Raw genomic sequence first — 20684 nt, 5'->3', positions numbered from 1 at the left:
GTCGTATGAGGATATACTGTTTTAGAGCTGCTTTCCCTTACGGACCTACCTGCCCATGATAATCCGTCATGTGTGTTTTCCTGTATCAGCTTGATAGGTCATCCCTTTCCATGGCTTATTAGGTATGAAAAACTATAGAAGTCTTCGTGCAGGATGAGAGGCGAGTCTTGAGACCCTCTTTTTGTTGTGTTGTTTGGTTTGTTTTTCTTCATTTTTCCCTAGAAGGGTATTAATTTAAGTTACCAAAAGACGTTCCGTGGAAGTGTCTCACGTTAAAACAGATTAAGCAACGCGCACTAAGCAAACGATGTGTTTGCATACTAGCATTACTCGATAATTCTCATGATGGGACTGCTAGACAAAACAGCAGCTCTTGAGTTAGTAGGAGCTCAGCAGGAGCCAGTTAAATCTAAATGTAAATATTTTTCTGAAGTTTCTCAGTGACTGTCATTTAGGTGATGTTAAGAAAGATGCAATCCAGCCTGAGTGGTAACTCTTCAGTTAAGGGAAAGCTTGAACAAACTCCTTTCAGTGCCAGGCTACTTACTCTTCTGTGAAATCCTGAGGTACGGACAGTAACGTGTTGTCACTGTCTAAAGCCAGCAGGTAAGAGGGGTAAGCTTGAGCATTGCTTAGACGTTAACCGTTCACAGCACAGGCTTTATCATTTTGCCTGTTGCTTAGACTCACGTGACAAGCCGTGAGCAAGACCCTGGGCAAAATCTTTGAGAAAGAGGTCTGTATTAGTGCCCTTGTTAGTATGCCGTGTGATAGTGGAAGAAGTCAGGTCTCAATGCTAGTAACTTGCCAAGTTAGCTTCAGTTATTTCTTCCAGGTCCTTGCCGGGTCGCTTCCAACACTGAATTTTTTTTGGTTATAAGCCATTTGGGAAAGGGGTTGGGCAATTCTTGAAAAGTAATGGAGGAAGGGAAAGGTGTATACACAATTAGTTGTGCGTGGACTAGAATGCCTTTTTGTGGGAGAAGGGAAGGAGTGCAAATGCATGTATGTTATGTAGGTGAAAGTATGGGAGAAAGGTCGTGGGGATTTGTTGCTTCTCAATGATTAACTCCTATCATGTTTGCTCTCAGGCAAGAACTACGTTGATGCAGGATATAGACACCTAAGCACTACATATGGTTGTTACAAGATGAGGATTACTGCGGATTGTGAGGTTCAGTGTAAGGTACAGTTTTACGTACATCTTGAGCTGATGCAATAGCTCATTGCTGCCAAGAAGGGAAGGCCTTTCTTCCCATTCTTGCCAATTACCTTGTGCCATGCTGGTGCTTTTTGGACATGGATGAACTAATTTGAGTTACCTAAAAGGCGGCAAAACTTCCTTGTTTTGGTAGTCTTCTGTCAGTTTTAGTGATCAAACTGATAAGCAGTGGGAACAGCAGCAAGACTCTTTTGGTGACTGAGCTCAACGCATCTTGTGGTCTATAATCAAAGAGACATTGTCACCTTGGAGTAGGCTAATGAGCCTCTAGAGAATGGGGGAAGGAGAATTTTACCACTCCTTTGAGACAAGGGGTTGTTTACAAGGCCGTCAGGTACAGGAGATCGTGAGAAACTGTGCAGAAGTGAAACAAGTGAAAAAGACTGATGAATCCCAGGCTGTCACTTTGTCAGGACAAGACAGCAAGTCCATTGATAAGATCAAACCAGAAGGTTACCCATTGGTATATGTGGATTAATCGTGACTTTTTTTTTCGTTTCTGCACCTGTTTTTTCATACATGCTTATAACTGTTTTGTCTGTAGTGATAGATCAGTTATTGCTTTATTTGCATGCTACCTTACCCTGGCCTGAATTAAGATCAGTACCCCAGTACCTGGGCCAGAAACAAGTGGGGTTTTTTACTTACGGGTAAAGCAAACCTCCTTGGCTGAAGTAATTGAGAACCTCTGTAGTTTATGGTAGCAAGAAGATGAGCATGTCTCGATTTCAGCTGCACAAGTCAGCTGGAGAGCAGCTATTGCAGATCTGAGGCAGAAGTGTCTTGGAATAACCAGCAGTGACCAGGAAGCGGTACTTCAGTGTGCAGTCTGAGTGCTCGTGGCCTGGAGGTTGCAGGGAATGTGTCGTGATAGAAGATAATGAGGCATTAAGAGACAAGTTTGACTGTAACTGTGATATATTTAACCTGATACCAGGTAGATATTATCTTTTATCTAGACAAGACAGTCTTCTCTTCTGAAACTGCTGGATTTGCCTTCAGCTAGATGTGTGAGCATGACAGAGGGCCATAGTCTGCATCAGCGAATCACCAGAATTTTTTTTCCCCTGGTTATTGATGGGTTATTTTCTATTGAGCATGAAGCTGAGTGGTAGAGCCCAAACAAAATGGGCTTCCATTTTGGAATGGAAACTTGAGCAAGACACTTTAGTGCAAAATACTAATAGTGATCTGAAACCTGCTCAGAAGTGGGTGGCAACTGCAAGTTTTGAAGAATTTCACAGGTCTCTGTCAAAGTGGAAAACTGGAAAATCTCTCAACCTCAGACTACCATTAGGTTACCTTTCTGTTTTCCTGATAGTATATTTTCAGTTTAGTAGTTTAAAAAAACCAAAAAAAAACAAAAAAAACCCAAACACACAACCCACCCCCCCCACCCCCCCCCCAAAAAAAAACCAACTAAAAAAATCCACCCTCTAAATACAGGTCTTCTTTCTTAAGTGATTATTTCAGCAAGTAACCCAAACTTTTATCTCAACCACAGCAATATGTGTCATTCTCCACTGATGGGGAAATGGCTTGCCATAATTCTGTGTTGGGGGGGGGGGGAGGAGAGTATGACAAGATTATCGTGAATACCTTCTATGATAAAATGTAGTAGAACAACGAGCTGTTTGTAGTCATCGTTAATAACTTACTATGTATTGCTTAACTTATCGTTGGAGTGTGACTTTCCAGTGGTAATGTCCGCTTGCTATTGAGTTCTGTAAATATGAGTAATTATCAAATCAAAATAATAACATTTTAATTTTGTTCCTGCAAACTCCCTTCCTGTACCTGAGGGCATGAACTTCTTACAAGCATAGGCTGTGTAACCATGGAGTCTTCTGGTAGCCTTATCTAGGTAAAAAAATTTGAGTTTTTTAACTTTGAATAGCTACAAAAATGCTTTGTTTTCAATAGGTATGAGCAGCAAGAGGATAAAAAAAAATTGAAGTAGAAGGGTTGTGGTTTTTTAAGGACTATCTACACAGATGATCAGTTGTTTCCATCTAATGGAAATACTCGGTGAGAACGCGTAGGCGGAGGCGCTCTGAAGGACTGCTTTTAAAGGAGTTTCAGGAGGGAGCACTATAGAGAGATGTGGAAACAGGAAAATAGTGTTGTTTGAAAATGCAGTATAATATATTATGTAGTAGTGACCCATTTCCATTAAAGAAAATAAATGGGTAAAAGGCAGTATGTGTTTATGGTAGGCTGCCTACACATGCATGCTAAGAAATCCACAAAAGCGGGCTACTACTCGGCGTGTTTTAGTATTTGGCTTCAGCCTGCTTTATGCCAGGGCGCATTTATACATGCTGAAACAGTCTGATTTGATTGAGCGGTGTTGGGAGAGGAAAGGGAGGAAGCCTATCAGCCCTCCTACGGTGATCTCTTCTGGCAGATGAGTTGGGAACGGTGAGAAAAGCATCCTTTGAAAAGGTTAGTGTAGTCACTGTAAGAGGTAAAACCTCCCTGTTTGGCGGGGTACAGAGTTCTTGTCTCAAACGTGCCAGGCTGTACCCAAGAGCACTGTGTGCTAGCAAAACTCTCTCTTCCTATTTAAGAGCTATCCTCTTCAGCACAGGATTTTACTTAATTTGTCACGTCAAGAACGTAGCATTGGAGAAACTACTGTCCTGTTGGTGCCCCGAAGAGGGGGAGGCAGCTGGAATGTCAGGCTTTAAATAGGGCAGCTGCTTTTGCGGGCACAAAAGGATAGAGCTTGGGCTGCAAGTATTTAAAACTGAGGAAGAGAGAACTTACAGTTGTTGAAGTTACCTTCATGACTACAGTTTCCTACATGCTGTGTGTTTAGCACTAAGAGATGGAGCGTTTCTTATGTTCAGCAGAACAAGAGAAGGTCGCTGAACTGTTTTGAAATGGCAGCTCTTTCACTTCTGATTTCTGGCATTCGCTCGGTGGGGCTGTCAACCTCTGTTACTGTCTGTACCTGTTCTGAGCAAGGCACAGTGAAGTTTTAAAGGTTGCTAATGCAGTAGCTACTAAACTGGGATTTTATGCTTAATGGATCAATAAATGTTCCTGTAAACTTTTATTTGAATTGCTCTTCTGCTCTCCTACGGTGACTGGGTGATGCTTGGGGTATGAGTAGTACACTTTGCCCCCTCATCCTGCCTGCCGAAAACTGTCCCGAGAAAGCTCTTGCAGCGTGGACAACTTCCAGCACTTACTGTGGGATTTTTTTTTTCCCTGTTTGCTAGTGGCTGCATGTCAGAACTGTCATAGCTGGTTCTCGTGGTGTTGCCAAGTCATGGCTCCAAATAACGTACCTGCAATACGATAAGGTTTCCAAGGCTGTTGTAACGCAAGTCTTACCCGAATTCTCAGATACCCTTGTCCCAGAGTGCAAGGGTAATTTGAGGGAGTTGGAATGAAAAGGTGGACGGGGTTCTCCCAGTCCCAGCTCAGCTCTGGCAACCTTTTATCTCTATCCCAATGCTTGGGAACCAGGGGAGCTGATTCACCCCACGTAGCGTTGGGAGAAGATAATCGGGCTAGTCATCTGGCCCTTCTGGATAACAGATCTTCCACCCATTGCCAATTAATGACAGCTCTGTTAACTGCTGTAGCAATAGTCTGAAAGTTCAGGGTTCAAGCCCTGCTGACATATAATATGAATGCAAGGAAGCTGTTACCACTGTAGATAATAGAAATTGTTTTTCACTCTTGTTACATGTCCTGAAAACAAAGCCAGGATGTAAGAGACACAAATAGCTCCAGCACGTAAAAGAGATTTACATTAGTTAGGCGAGAGTCAGGCAAGAAAGCTAGGAAGTAATGGTTTCATGGTTGCCCGCACAATTGTTGTTCTGAACTTTTGTTGGATGCATTGTAATGCAGCTTTCAACAGGGCAATGACCTGCTTGCTGTTTTGTTTCCCCTAAAGAACTTCCTAACTCATTTACAACCTGACGTAAGGCAGAATTAATATCGTTTGTGCAACTTTTGCTGTCTCTCTTGGAACAGTTAGTCTTTGAGTTTGTGACCAGACGTGTTAGTGAAGGCCCAATTATGTTAATATTCCTGAAGCCATAGTTCTTTGTGCTTCTGTGGTTACAGAAAAGAAACATGCGGGAAGTATGCCCGTTTGGACCATTATCAATAATCTTCTCCTTACTGTTTTATTTATTTCATTCTCAATAACCTGTCACTACTCCTGTGCCTTGGCTTTTCGTTACTGCTTGATGCTTTCTTCTTTTTTTGCATTGTCTAATTTTAATTAGTATTCAAGCAGCTCCAGGCAGTGCAGAAGACTTCTGGTAACTTCCCTCCCCCTCCATGGCATAAAATCAAGCCAGCAGCCTGAAAGATGTGTTTTGGCCTGGAAGCTTTTGCATAGAGTTGCAAGAACTGACTCATAAGGCTCAGCCCCCTTTCAGCCTATATAGCACAAATCACGATAAGGCAGCCTGTGTTCTGTAAACTGTTCTCTGCTAGTGACAGAAAAGGAGAGGGATCGAGGAGGCAAAGTATGTCTCGCTTCAGGATGAATTACCCTATTTTGTAAACTCAGTTAACTGGTTTTATAGTCTTGATTTAGATGATTATCCTTGACTGAAAAAGGAGTGAATGATGGCCATTGTGCTGCTATTGTGTACTAAAATATCCTTATCCCGTGATGAAGTCTCCAGCTAAGGTTCTGATTTTCAGTCTTGTATGGACAAAGCTTGGAGAAATAGGATGCGTGGTTCTTTTAACATCTTATTTTGGGGATGCAGTGCCTTGCCCAAACCTTTCATTACTACCGCATTCGGAGCTGTGGCTCAATATCCTGAAAGGTTATCCTTAGCCCTGTCTCCTTCTGGTGCATCCAGATCTGCTGCATCTCCAGAAGAGGTAGCGGTACTGAAGTATACAAATTACCTGTTTGCAAACGTAGCGAGCGCATTCTGATACAGTCCATTTCTGCCCTTGGCATCGTTGCTCTTGCTGAGAAACTGTCTTGGAGGGATTCTGTTTTGCTGGGGAAATAAGCAAATTTAAGTTCCCAAACCAGTGTGTGAAATTGCCTCACACTCTATACTTCAAATCACGAGCCTGGACAGAAGTATGGTAATAAAAGGAAGGACACGCAGTACCCCTTAGCTAATGAGAAGAAAATGGCTTTTTGACCAAATTGTGAAATACTGGCAGCTTATGTTCAGATCTTTTTCACATTAGGAGTTGTCTAAGAGAGATGAAGGATGAGGCGTAAGTCTAAGAATCTGCTGAGTTCCTACTACTGTCCTATAAACACTCACATTTTTTTGTACTTCAGATCACTGTTAAATGACTGAAAGCCTACTGTACCAGGACAGTAAGACTTAAAAAGTATGGCAGATTTTTGTGATTCTTGCACTCTGTAGCAAAAACAAGTTTGGAAGGGACGCACCACATGGTAGAAGGTTAACCTAGAAGGGTCTGGTGAGCATCTGTTCCCCGTGCTCCTTGTATCTTGTGTGCCACAGAATAAAGTACAACCTGCTTTAATAAATCTAAGAAGACCTCATAAAAGGAGAGAATAAAAGGCCATTATTGCAATTTGATGCTATCGGGGAACTACTGGGTGGAGTTGGTAACAGACTGAGTAGTCTAGAGTCTATGCTATATATGTAAGCAGGAAAAAAAATCCAGTTCTCTTACCGATCTGATTTTGAGGAAGATTGCTTCCTGAGAGTAGATCTGGCTGAAAATAAAGCAAAAATGCATAGTTTTAATGTGCGTTTAATCCACAGTATGTTAAATTGGATTAAGTTCCAGTACAGTGCTCCTGTGCTAGGGGGTCATGCAAGCGCTGACTTTTTCAGACTGGGTCAAATATTGTTTAAACTTCAATTCAGTTATGAATGTTTCAGAATATGGATAAACTTATTAAAGGTATGTTGGTGTTATATGAACATACCGTACTTTGTACATGATAAGTTTATTTAAAAGTAAGATATGGTTGGTGGGCTGCCAGTATGAGATTGAGGAAAGTGTAGGTTGCCTCCTTGAAAGAAAAGGAAAATAAATTCAGTTTCTGAAAACAAGAATTCCAATTTCCAAATTAAAAAAAAAAAAAAAAGGCTTGTAATATGAGAATATTGCATAAAGCCAGGACTATATATGTGTGGAAAGGTATGTGAATCACCAGTGCATATGATGGAAAATAATACAATGTTTTGGTGTGTTCTTGGTCATCCAGGTACAAGATTAACCATAAGTAAATTAAAAACTCCATTAAATATTGTGTTGAATGTCCCACTGTGTATATAACATGCTTGTTAAAATTCCTGTAATATCCAATACTTAGGGAGCAATTTGGTAGCAATTATTTTTCAGTCTTTGAGTATTTATTTTTCTGAGTGTATTATATAAATATATATATGTGTATACATACACATAAATATATGTGTGTGTATATATATAAAATACACACACACACACTTTTTTTTATATATATATATAAAAAAATCTTCTTGACAAAGCAAAACAAATGACTTGGCTCACTGTGCCTGAGTGTAACAGAATCCACTTACCCAGATTTTTTTCTCTGCCTCACTGGAGCAGACTCTGATCAAACGCTTCCTAAGGTTTCTTAGTGATATTATTACTGCTGTTCTTTTTTGGTTCCCGCCCCCGTCTTCCAGCACAAGTTAGCACTGCTTCTTTCCTTTCTTGTCAACGGTGAGCGAGGAGGTCGTTTGCAGGTTGGGGAAGCAGCAGCCACTGTGCTTGTCCAGCAGACTACTGAGTGAAAGGAAGATGCAGGCTCATAGCTGATTCTGTAACTTCCAGTTTTGCACAGGCAAACATGTAGGTGGGACTCCAAAGAGTTACTTATTCAAAGCAAACCAAAAAATACCTCTAGTTATCACAAACCAGCTATTTTGATGTTAGCGTATCTTCTCTAACAACTGAAAACGCTTCTACTTGGGTAGAAAACATCAGAATAGCTTTTGCGCTGTTACTTTTAGCCCTTGTGGAAGGAGCCGTTGCATACTTTCCCAGAATCATAAGCTATCAACTAAAATTCCTGTTAGTAGCTGCCATTCTTCTCTGTCCATTTAAAAAATTAATAAAAATAAAAAGATTATTACTAGCTGCCTCTGTCTTGGCAAGTGTTCTCATCACAAAGTAGAGCCTGTTGCTGGCAGAGGAAGTTTTAATGTAGAAACTGAGACTATAAATCTGACATAATATTTGCAGGGTAGCCCTTGAAAGGATTGTTTTGGATGCCTCCCTCCCCAGGTGGGAGTTGAATAAGGGGTAAGTTATACTAGGAGATGGTAAAATACATAGTTGCTGGTAAAATACAAATAATTTAGATGAATAAAATTGTCAAAATTAAGGGGAGCACAAACAAGTGTTTTTTAAAGGAAGGTAAAGATACAATTCTTTTTTTTTCAGGGGTATTGATGGTAGATGTACTTAAATGGCAGTTTAAACGGAGTGCCTTGGCCGGGCACTTAAGCAGGCTGTGGGACCAGCTGGATGCTGACCCTGCTGCAGGGGAGGGGGTGAAAACGTGTGTGGGACTGTGGTAGCCCTGGCTTGGATTGACTTAAACTACTGTGAAACTGCACCTTTAGGGTAATGCTGCAGTAATTTCTTTTTGAGGGCTGCCTCTTGCAGGATTAGGAAAAAACCAACCCAACATATGTCTGTCAGGACTTGGTTCCCCTTTCTGTCTCTTTGAAATGTAAAATTAAATTTTGCCTATTTAAGTAAACTGCTTCAGGGTTCCTCCCACTCCCTGTTCTCTCTCACTCCCTAGCTTGAATCTTCAGCTGTGATCAGATAGCTTTCCAAAAACAAAGGGTAATGCTTACTAATGTTCTCAGAAAGTGGGACAGCCATACTGGCTTATTTTCCCTTTTGTCCTGTTGTTCTACCATTTCACTTTTCTTTCAGTAATTTCAGTGATAATTTGAGCTTGAACTCTTGAACAGTTGGAATTGCTTAAAAAAAAAATCTTCTTGGAGCAGCAAGTTTGTATGAAAACACTCTGGCTGCTGTCTTTGTTCAACTTGCTTTTGCATCTGTGAGGATTTGGATGTGTCAAGGTGGTGGTCTCTGACCAGGTCCGTGTCTTCCCTTAAAATGCTAAGCAGTATTCACGTTGCACCACTTCGTGCATTATTGCAGTAACAGAGCTGTCTTTTGGCACAATAATTGTAAAGATAGATGAGAAAACTGGTTGTACTGTGCTTCAGCAAGGGAGGTATGAATTGGCAAAGTGACTTGACTTTTTGCTTTGAAATTTGCTGGATCTCTCTGGCTGCTGCTAGCCTGAGTTTTTCAGGACAGTGACACTACAGCTCTATTGGATAAGTGTTGACAAACTAAGAAGGAAGAGTAAGAGTAAGTAAGAATGGGAGAAGTAGTATTTAGAGTGTTAAAATTGAAACTTCCTGATCAGATGACCAACGGTAGTATGTCTTAACCATTTTTTTAGGCTATGTTCTCTTTATTTTGTTCTCTAGTGGAGCGTACCTAATGTGAACTCTGCTCCAGTCTGTGTATGTGCACATTGACATAGCTGAACCAAAGGAATATAGATTCTGGAGTAGAGACCCTGATGTGCAATTTGCCATGTACTTTTGGACTATATTCACCGAAGAGTCTCGTAACCTACTTAGGAGGCTGCTTAACAGGTGTTTGTGCTGTTAATGTAAATACAATCACCTACACTTTCCTGGCTATCTTCTTTAAGAGCTTTTTTTTTTTTTTTTTTGTTTAATAAGAAAAAGATGAATTGGATTATGGTGCCTGAGGGATCAGGCTGCTTTGCTCATCCTGAAAGAATTATCTTTCACTGCAAAGAGCTCTCAAGTTCGTTGAAGACTCGGGCTCCTACGCAGTTGAAGCTGAACATAATGTCTGATTGTGCTAGCGAGTTGTGAACCTAGGAGAGGCTGAAGGACAAGAGGAAGCTCAGTTCTGTGGCAAGAGATTTGTGATGAAACATGATCTCTAATTTTGCAATTTTTACCAAGAAGGCCCTGATCCCCCCTACCCTGCTCCATGCTCAGCTGGGTGGCTTGCAGCAATTGTAGGGGCGTGTGGGTAAAGCAAATAATTTAAACTTGCTTTATTGTTAATCTTTAGTTGCCCAGGAATCTTGTAGGAAGAAAGATGAGATGGGAGTTTGCTGTCTTGTGAAGAGGTAAACAACCCTTTTCTGCTTGTGATGGGGTAGGGTCGGGTGCCTGCTTATGTCTTTCAAAAATACTTTACTGCCTTGCCTCTGCAGTAAGTGGTTATTGGAAAGAAAGAGGGGCTGGATGATCTGTCTCTGCCCGACCTACCTCTGACCATTTCAGAGCGACTTGCTGCCTATGGTGTCTGCGGCTCTTCACTCACGGCTCCACCGTGGTATTTGTTCAGCATTGCTGCTGGTGGCTGGGCCTGACTGCTGCCTTTTGGTTTCTTCTTCTGGCTGCTGAAGTTTTGAAGCTCTGCCACATCCTCAGAAGTGGGTCAGGGTTTGCTTTGCCTCTTGTAGAGATGATTCCATGCCTGGGGCTGCAAAACTTGCTAGGGTCAGCCTAAATTTGACTATATAAAACATGTGGAAGTGGATAAAATAAGACCTACTGTTTTTTTGACATTGTTAGAGAATGACTGGTTGATAAACATGACCAAATGAGCATCTCTTTGGGAGATTTCTTGAAGCTTATTTTCACAGGCTTAATTTTTTGGAAGGTGAGATGGCTAACTCCTTGCTATAGTGTTTTTTTTCCTGACTCCTGGAAGAGGGATATGATTGTCACAAGTGTGCACCATTCTTATTTGAAAATCCACCTACGTGTCAGATTGTGGGAATATGTCCTGATTAGTTTTAAGCTTTTTTGTCTTTCTGTAGGTATCTTCAGTGAGAATAATGATTACAATCTCCTGTATTGTATGGCTATATATTGGATAGTAAAATAATTTGGTACAATAGCGTTTGGTATAACAGCACTCAGAAATATTTAACTTTTGGAATTAGTCTGGTATCAGATATTTTGAATATAAGCAGAGCTCGCTCAATTCCAGTCATATTTGTGGAAACAAATACGCGGACGCTCGCAAATCAAAAAATGATGGTAAGGAAAGAAACAAGGGCTATCTGAGTTGTGAAGCAAGCAGTTATGAATTGCTAAAATCACAGCTGCTGTTTCAACCTCAATTTTTTGTCCCTGGTACTTGCCTGGTGTAACTGGGTGACGTAGGCGTCCGGAGGGAAATGCAGTGTGCGCTCAGGTAATTAAAGTCTGTAATAAATGCATACACGTTGGGAGACAGAATTAAGATTGCACTATCATCTGTAAATCTTGCATTTGCTAATTTGAGCGCATGACTTAATAACTTCTCCCCACCCCTCAGGAACCCCCCAAAAACCACGGTGGAAACTGAACTCTCTGCCTGATGTTGGCAGCTGGTTGTGTATCCTGAGACTCTGCAAGCTACAGTGCTACTGCCTTTAGGGACAATTTATGGCAGCCGGCAACAAGAAAAGATGATGCTTCGGACTGACGTGCCTACTCTGGCATTTAAAGTTTCCTACTCGAATAGCTTTAAAATAAATGCAAATTGAAAATACATATTCTTTTAAATCAACTCTTTTATGTACTTTAGAAGATTCTCTTTAACATTTCTGTCAAAGTGGTATTCTTTCATTAGGACAATTGAAGACGGGTCTGTACTGCCAGAACTAGTTTCCTGTTGAAATGTAAACGTTTGTTTTACCCTCCCTCTGTCATTTATGTGATTAGCTAGTCTTTAGAAAACAAAAAAACCCAAATGTCATGCTGCTTTAAATAAGGAAAAGAACATTCCCATTCTCCCAAGCACCCCTGTTTGCATTAAAAAACAGATGAATCTGTTTGTATCAGACTTACCAAAACAAACAGAGTGTACTTTGGATTAAAAACTAAGGGATGGTAAATTTGCCTCAGAATTAAAAAGTCCCGAGTAACTGGAAATTATGACTTCATGGTGTCTATTGGACTATCTGAGCTGCCACAGGACATATCTGGGGCATATTCTTCCTATGAGTTAGTTGCTCTAATTTGTAATGGTCATGTTGTGAGCTCTCCAAATGTCAGCATCCTGTTTACTTGCTTTTAAGCCCAACAGTTATTACATCTTATGTCTCCAGTTTGTGCTATTGGAAGAATGTAGCCTGTGATATGTAGAACGGATACCTCCCCCGGCTGAGCTGACGCCGAATTGTTCTGCCGTTCTTGATCTGTTGGATGAAGACGTTATGTACAGTTACTGGTAAAGCAGAAATAACTTTCATTTGTTAGTGTATGCTGGAGAAATGGACTTGTTGTTACATTTTAAAAAAAAAAAAAGCGCAGCTGCTTGAAATGAAATTAGAATATTGCCGATATAATTAAAAATGTAATGGTTTATTTCTAAAGGTTGTGCTGGGGTAAGTGATAACCTGTCTCTTCCATGAGTTTTCCAGCACTATAGGTAGCGATACCGTTTGGGGTATGAGGTGCACGGTTTATTTCCCGTGTAATTTTAGGGACGATTTTGTCATGTATACATCTATATTTGGCATTCTGAATGACATCTAAACATGTAGCTTGCTACCAGGTTATATGAAATGAGAAAAAATGTCCATGGCATGTTTACGAGGCCCCTCTCTAATGAGCAGAAGTGCTTCTCCCCTGCAGTGGAATGAGCATAATGCCTGAAATGTCTGGATTTGTTGCTTTGCCCATACTAAATGACTTCCTCTGATCTTTATTAACTGAGTGCTTATTCTTGTTTGACGTGCAAATACATTACAGGCTGAGATTGAGGTTTATATTAAGGTCAAATAAGTGCTTTGTATATGTTACGTCAGACTTACGAGGGGAGTTTATTATGTTTCTGGGAGCAAGATAACTTCTTGAGAGACAGAAATAATGCACTTAGTTCTGTTATGCTGAAGTAATGATACTGAACAATGCATTACTGTGAGTTTTGTCTCCATCTAAAATGTCTTGTATCAGTGTATTAAAGGACAGACTACTTGGAAGATACCACTCCTGGAACTCTTTTCCCCATCTGGCCTTGTCTTTGGGCTATTACACCCCATTATAAATTATTTTAATATCTTCATTGTATCCTGCTATTTGAAATACACAGAGCATACTCATAGTTACTTGCTAAGTTGCTAAGTTCAATCACCTAATGTTGGTGATTAAAAAGTAAGTCAAAGGAATAGTATTGTCTCTCTTTAAAAAATGGAAGTGGTCTCCTGACATGTCACTTTCTCAGAATCTTTTTGCCCAAAATGAGCTCAAAGCAAATGAGTTCTTACTATCTTTGCCTGTTTTTTCAGTTGCATTCAGTGTTTCTCCTCCTTGTCTGCTGCACTTTTTGCTTCCATCTCTCTCCTCTTTGTCCTGTCCTAAATATATATACTTGCTCCCATGTAAAGGCTGTGATGCTGCATGATGGTTGCTGCCTCTCCAGTCTGCTTAAATTCACCTGGGAAAAGAGCATTCGTGCTGGGTGCAATTCAATTCCCTGTCTTGGCTATGAGGTGCTGTGATAATAAACTACCACAGTAAATAAAAATTGAGTTTGTACTACTTGCCTGAAAATATCCACGGCATGAAGTAATTCCACCAGTCTGTGCTTGGAGTCCTGGCCCAGAAACAGCCGTCTGTACGGTGGGGAACAGTGAACTCTGTTATAAAAGACAGCAGAGGACGGGTCTGTGCTCAGCATCTGCGTGGTGCTAATCTTTTTCACTCTGTTCTCTCCCACCCTCAATTTTTTTTCTTCCTTAAGCTAGTAAGATCAAGCTACATTGCAGTCTTCTGGGGAAAACGCTGTCTTCTGCTGGCAACATCAGAGGCTCAAGCAAAGAAATGTTGCATAAATAAAAATAAACAAGCAAGGCTTTTTGTCTTAAAGCACAAGAACATCAGCCTACCAGCTTGTGTTAACGCGGAGGAAAAATAGGCCTAGACATACAATCTGTAGTCCTCAGAGGTGATGCCAGCTTGTCAAACCAGGACGTGTGAAAAGAGATCAGCGCCCTGTGAGGTGACACTGTGACTTGTAAGATACACACCCAGCCACTTTCTGTACGCTTAAGATAGCAACAGTAGTGGTAGAGGGTGCGGCGATAGGTGTACATCAGTGTACGCTGGGCACATCTTCGTGTGGTTTGAGCTTTGAGGATTCGGCCCCCTCCTTAGGGTCTTTAAAATGGGGATTGTACCATGAGCTAGTTCAAGGAATGGGTCAAATTAAATGCTCTAGCGTAAAGTCAGTGTGGATTTTGTTCTATCGCTTCTCGGTCGCTGCCCAGTAACAGTACTAGCATAAAGGCGTCAGAATTGTGGCTGGTACAAACCCAGGAGAGCCCTGTATTAGATGTGCCTAAAGGGCTATGGAACAACGCTGTGCGTTTGAAGCACACTGGTGATTTGAGTTTGCCCAGTTTGAGGTTTCTGCGATGAAACCTAAATTTAGCACAAACCCGCATTGACTAATTTTAACATTCTGCTGCTGCATGAGGCTCTGTCTAGAGTTACACGGCATCGGTGATCCTAGCCGAGGCTTGCCTTGATGCTTTAAAATAGTAGCTGAACTTCAGGGTTTTTTTTCTGTTTTTTTTTTTTTTTCTCCCTAGATGTATTAATATTACAACGCTAAAGGCGTGTATTTTGCAATACCTACCCTTTGTAGTTTCCATCACAAGATATTCTCCCACCGTGGTTAAATGTGGATCTCGAAGCAATGAGCTGAGCCAATTCTGCAGAGCTCTGTTAACACCTTAAATAATTTTTTGCATTGCTTCCGACTTTGCAGCGGGCTCTGACTGCACTCCTGTGCATTGCGTACTGAAATGAAAGCAGAATTGTTAGCTTGCCCTTGTCACTCGTGTGCAGCGTCTGTGGGTATTGCTGTGCAGCCGCTGCAGGGTTGAAGGACAGGGCACGAGGCTGATAGCATCAGAACTGGGATAGCTGCAAGGGGATTTAGGAATGGAATAATAATAATTGTAACCTGTACTTGTGTGGATATAGATGTTTTAGTCTGCAAAGCATGTTGAACCGTGCTGTAGGCTATCCCCTGGGTCTGTAACTAGATCTTCGAGCAGGGTGGGGGGAATCTGGTCAAGCGAATGGTTTTGAAACCTCACTGCAAACTGGTGACAGTCATGCGATTCCGTAGCAGATAGTATCCAAGGCTTCGTTTTAACTCTGCAAAGAATTACTCCTTCAGGAATATAAGCCAGCTGCTGTTCCCAAACTGTTCTTGTTTTTCTTACGGAGGTTGAAAAAAATGTTGAAAGTGTTAAGGCAAATGAGAAGAAATATATTTGAATTGTGCGTTGTCTGTGTGATGTAGTTACAGGATGAATTGTTTTGGAGGAAATGAGGAAATACTATCCAGTCTGAGCTTGTATACTTTACCTGATATAACTTAAAAAGCTTCGGATATACGATAGAATGTAGTAATCCTGTACAGTCTTGGATCCAGGATGGGAGAACACTCTTTTCGCTAAATTTAGATTTTTGTACAAGTTAAGCCATAAATTATTCTGAGTCAGAGTTGGTGCATCTTTTCCATTTTAAAATTTGAAAGAAAGGATACCATTCGTTTATGTTGGACTGTGATAATTATCACTTTCATCTTGTATGTTTTTTAAATGTAAAGTAGAAATCTTAAACATGCAAAAACAAAGACTGTAAGAAATTATAATTATGGGACAATTGGAAGTATAAAATGAATGTTTTAAACTGATGATCTCTCCACCCCTCCCTAATTTATTTCAGGTTTATGACTCCGACTGTTGCGACAGCATTCTTCTGGAGCTGCGGGAATATCTGCCAAAATACTTCGGTGTCTGGTCACCACCTACTGCACCAAATGGTACTGTTCTAATTTTATCTGTTAATCCAAACCTCCTGGAAGAAATCTTCTGGAGACTGATTTTTGGCAGTTGTGAGCTCTGTAGGGTTTTTTTCGGTTTTGTTTTGTAACCCACTAATGTTCCCTCTTAACAACCGGTTCCAGTTTGCAGTCTTCTGGCTGGATTAGGTCTTTGGGGTCTTCCTCCCAGGGCAGGTGGGGCATGGCCGTTTGTACGGCAAACGTTTCCTGAGTAGCTGGACCTGATGCATGTTGCCCCGGAGCTGCTGCCCTGGTCTGGGTCATGTCAGGCTGGTTGCATGTTTATGTCTGGTCAGGCCATCGGAGCAAGAGACAGGCGCTGTGTGGGTGCGTAAGGAAGAAAAAATGGATAGGTTGGGGCGTTCAAACTGGAATCTGCAGCTGGATCTCCAGAGGTTGGATCCCATCGCCATGCCATATCATACAAAGCAGTTATTTCAGCAGGTACCTTGCTGGGGAGCTCTGCTTGTCATCCTCTGTTACTGGTTTGAATGGAACAAAGCTCTGGTATCTTAACTTTCTGTTTGTATAACTAGCTAGGAGTCAGGAAGAAAAAGGTATTTTGGGAGGACAATTGGAAATTGTCTCTTCTACAGAACATAGATATTATTGATGTATTTAAAACAGAAATTGTTTTTCTTCTGGGGACTTTTCTTAGTCACAGTGGAGGAATGGAGCTTCTGGAACATACAGAAACAAAAGGATGCCGTCGAGTCTCTTTAAATACATGGGCACCAAAACTAGATGCTGTGCTCCTTTAATACAACTCCGTCTTCTTCTGCTTATGCTGTCACTTGATAGACTTGTTTTCCAAAGAGAGTAGTAAGATAGTGTCCAAAGACACTGTCTAAACTCTGCAAAAAGAAAAGCAAGGAGGATTGTGGTGTAGTACCCAGCACTTTCTTGGCTCAGATTTGCCTTCACGCTTTTATATTTGGCATTAAGTCAAATAGCTCTACCGGAGCTATCTTTATCCTTTCCTCATAATTTTATGTGTGTCATGGAGCTCACTTAATGTCCCCTCCAAATTGCAAATCAATTTTTTCTATTCACAATAGGATCTTAACATGTAAAAGTATGTGGTCTAGCCAAGATGCAGTAATTCAACACATCCTTGGTTTACTTTGGGAATTCACTAGCACTGTGCACCATGGGGCTGAATTTTGGCAGGTCTCCACCAGTAGTCCAGACACAGCCAGTAGGAATAACTGTTTAAAGGAAGAATAACTTGTGATTTTGTTTGGTTTGCTTCCTGAAAAGACTGTGCACTATCAGGAGCCTTCTTCATAGAAAGCTATGGCGGGGGTTCAAACAAAACACTCGATTGCCAACTCCTATCTGTAGTATTAATGAGTTTTGTGTAGTCTTGATAGAAATCAAATACGCTGGAGATGATGGAGCTTAACAGAACGCACGCGTGCTGGATACATCTAAAGCTAAGAAGGTAGCCATTCACGTTGGAAGTCATCAACAGATGACTTTAAGGTATTAAAGGTTTAGCAGGTATTTGCAAATGTAGTTTTGCTAATGCCGGATGTGAAGGAAAACCTCTGTGGTGCGTGTGTGTGTGTGCGTCAGTGCTTGGCACCAGAGGTGAAAAGAATCAGCAGTGTTGCATTTAGACTGCATAAAAAGTAGGAAAACATGTTTAGAAAAACAGGCAGATGGGAAGTAACCACACAGAGGAGGGACACTGAGAGGCTATTTTGGGGAAATTGGGAATGGGTTTGTTACCTGTCCCCCCCAAATTAGCTGTGGATTAAGCTTTGGTTCAAAAGATTGAACAATATGCTTAGCTGCTGAGGTGTGTCCCAGTGACATTAGACGAGGGGATCTAGCTGCTAGAAAGGTATCTAGTTCTTAGATGTAGATTGAGGATGTATTTGCAGGTTTTTGCAGTCTTGACATTGGAAGCCTGACCTTTCCTTTGGCAGTCACTGCTTGGCAGACTCTGGGGACACAGCTCCATACAAGCTTGAAGAATGAGTAGTGAACCCAATAATTCCTTATTGTTGCTAAATTGGGCATAGGTGACTTCTAAAAAAACCCCAAAATTGAGTTAAACAACCTATCAGTTACCAAACTGTGCTTGCTATGTGTTCTAAACTATATATATTTTTAAGAGTGTTTGTGTGGAGGACCAATGGCTTGCCTGGTCTGCCAGGACAGAGAGAGGATGGCCATTGGTGTCCTTGTTTCATATAAAGTTCTTTTATTTATGAGATAAGGAAGAAGGAGGGCCCTTCGGTGAATGGTGTCTTATATGTGTATCATCATAGTTGTTATCTTGGGTAGAGGGTTGAGAGTTTGAGTAGCTTCATACAGGCATGAAGAGAATCGTAAGCTTGTGGTAGGGGAAAAAAACAGACTAACTTAAATTAGGACCACTCTGAACTTGATCTGTGACCATCTCTGAGTTTCCATGTGACAGGTAAGCAGGAACCGCGGTGGTTAAGGTAGAGAACACAAGGAGTTTATTTTCTCAGAGAAATATTTAGGGAGAAGCATCAGTCTTCTATGCTGAAAATGTAGATGAGTGGATGGAATTGCTAACTAAAAGGGGTGAAGTCTATTGAGAGTGAATGAGAATATAGGAATTGTGACAAAAAAGATGGACGGATATTCACAGTATCAATAAAAGTTGTAAAATAACTGTCCTATTAGGCTGAAATCGCATACCTAGTACTACTGTGCAGGAGAAGGAGTTAGAAGTGGATGACACTCCATCTCCCTAAGATAATCTAAAATTGGAGCGAGACAATTTGATTTGAACTTTGGGTTCACTGGCATTGTGGGCATTTGGAGTTTATTAATAAAGAAGTGGAAGTTGTTATAAAGATGTAGGAGCCATGTGAAGCTTTTTATATCTCCTGCTGAGAGTTCTGGTTTTTGCTGCCTACTTGTTGCCCCTGCATATTTTTTTTAAGTAACTTCACTGCTGCTCATTTCATACCGTGCTCTAATTTTTGTTGCCTAAACTGAGAACAGGGTAGATAAATATAAGCCAGCTTAAAACCTTTCTTTTCCCTTGTTGCTGGGAGCAACTGAGACTTTTCCCTGCTTATTCATATGTTTTGAGAGATGTCTTGTAAGTTATGAGAACAAGTCAGATGTCTCAAGTTATTTTGTCACTTGTGATTCCAGTGAGGACGGAGTGCATCAGCATGTACGTGCAGAAGTCTGCAGTGGTTCATGCCATGCATACTTGCTGAATTCTGGTGGTCTTTCGGTTTGTCTCTTTGGGGACTGTAATAAAATACGTAAATAACATGTCAAGCCACATCTTCTTGCCTCCTTCCCTGCCACCGAAAAATAGAAAGGGGGAGGGCGAGTCTCCGAGGAATGATTTGTTTAAATCCTTGAAATAGATAGTCAGGATTATCTACCAAAGCTGAGATAGAAAAATCCTTATGAATTCTTTTCTCTGCAGGGGATTTTAATTTAAGCTGGTTTTAGGGGCGAATGCATGATTTTAGAAGCACATTGGGTTAGCAGTGTGCTACGTAATAATTTAGAAAATCTGAACTGCTTGAAGAATCTGCAATTTTTTGTTTAACAAAACAAGGAGGGGAGGGAGAGTGCTCTAGTTATCTAGGCTCAGCTGCAGACTTGTTGATGACCTTGAGAAGGACACTTGGGGTCAGATCCTCAAAGACTGTGAGCGCACCTGACTGGAAAAGGTAGAGCAGTGATACCTACCCATGTCTGAATCTGAAGCTTCCTTTGTTTGCCTTGGTCTTAATGCTTCGACATATTGTAGGGGTAACTGTTGAAAGTTGTGATATGTCCCGATACTGTGGGTTTTGGGGTCTGTTTCAGTGGACCACAGATCTTGAACACAATGCAAATAAGCATTGGGCCAGGAAAAACGAAGCGGAAACACTTGATGCATTTTTCTGAAGCTGTAATGAGAAAAAATAACTTGGTGTAATGCTTTATCTGTGGTGGCATTGCTCTCCCCGCAAGGACAAAAAGCTTTTTGAGTGTGGGGGTGTGCATGGAACAGATGCAGCATAGTCTTAATTCTGAGCTAGCAGTTACCTAATGATGAAGACTTAAATAATAATTCCAAAAAATGTGAGGGAGATGAGTCACTTCTGGATAATTCACAGGCTTTGCCAAGTAATTAGTATTTCCCAGGGTTAGTGTTAGCTCCTAAGTTACCTTAATGCTTAATTTTTTTAAAATAGTAATTGTTACATTTTTAGGAGGTCAGGAAGGGAGATATTCTAGCTTAACAGATCTGAAATGGATGGGGAACTAAAAAGGGACAGATATTTAGAACTTCTAAATATTTTGGAGGTGCTGAATGTTGGTGCTGTGTGCTTAAAAAGAAGGATTTGGACCAGTGGAGTAGAGGACAGCGGATAACCATGGGTGCTCTACAGATGCCTTTGATGGAAAGAGCAAGACTGTCTTGCCTGCATGTTGTCTGAAGGGAAATATGCTAGGTTTCGGGAGATTTAAGTTCTGCTTTTTAAGCTAGTTATTTTTATGGGTTCATTTTTTGTTGCGTTATGGAAATAGATGCTTTACACTACTTTATATACAGTTATATTTTAGGATTAGTAAAAAC

General features: G+C 41.0%; 1 protein-coding gene across 4 annotated transcripts in view; it reads left to right on the top strand.

The window, feature by feature from the left end:
* The window catches only part of IPMK (inositol polyphosphate multikinase), a 43851-nt gene that overhangs the window by 5872 nt on the left and 17295 nt on the right, over nucleotides 1-20684 (top strand). For 3 of the 4 annotated variants that reach the window (XM_075154100.1, XM_075154098.1, XM_075154099.1), the window contains 2 exons: nucleotides 1092-1186; nucleotides 15991-16087. In XM_075154100.1, the coding sequence (XP_075010201.1) occupies nucleotides 1092-1186; nucleotides 15991-16087 (192 nt within the window). The remainder of the gene's footprint in view (nucleotides 1-1091; nucleotides 1187-15990; nucleotides 16088-20684) is intronic. The other variant, XM_075154096.1, reaches the window with a different exon arrangement.

This window comes from Calonectris borealis, chromosome 7 (genome assembly GCF_964195595.1).
Source record: "Calonectris borealis chromosome 7, bCalBor7.hap1.2, whole genome shotgun sequence".
Lineage (NCBI taxonomy): Eukaryota > Metazoa > Chordata > Aves > Procellariiformes > Procellariidae > Calonectris > Calonectris borealis.
This window is presented reverse-complemented; position numbering and strand designations above follow the sequence as displayed.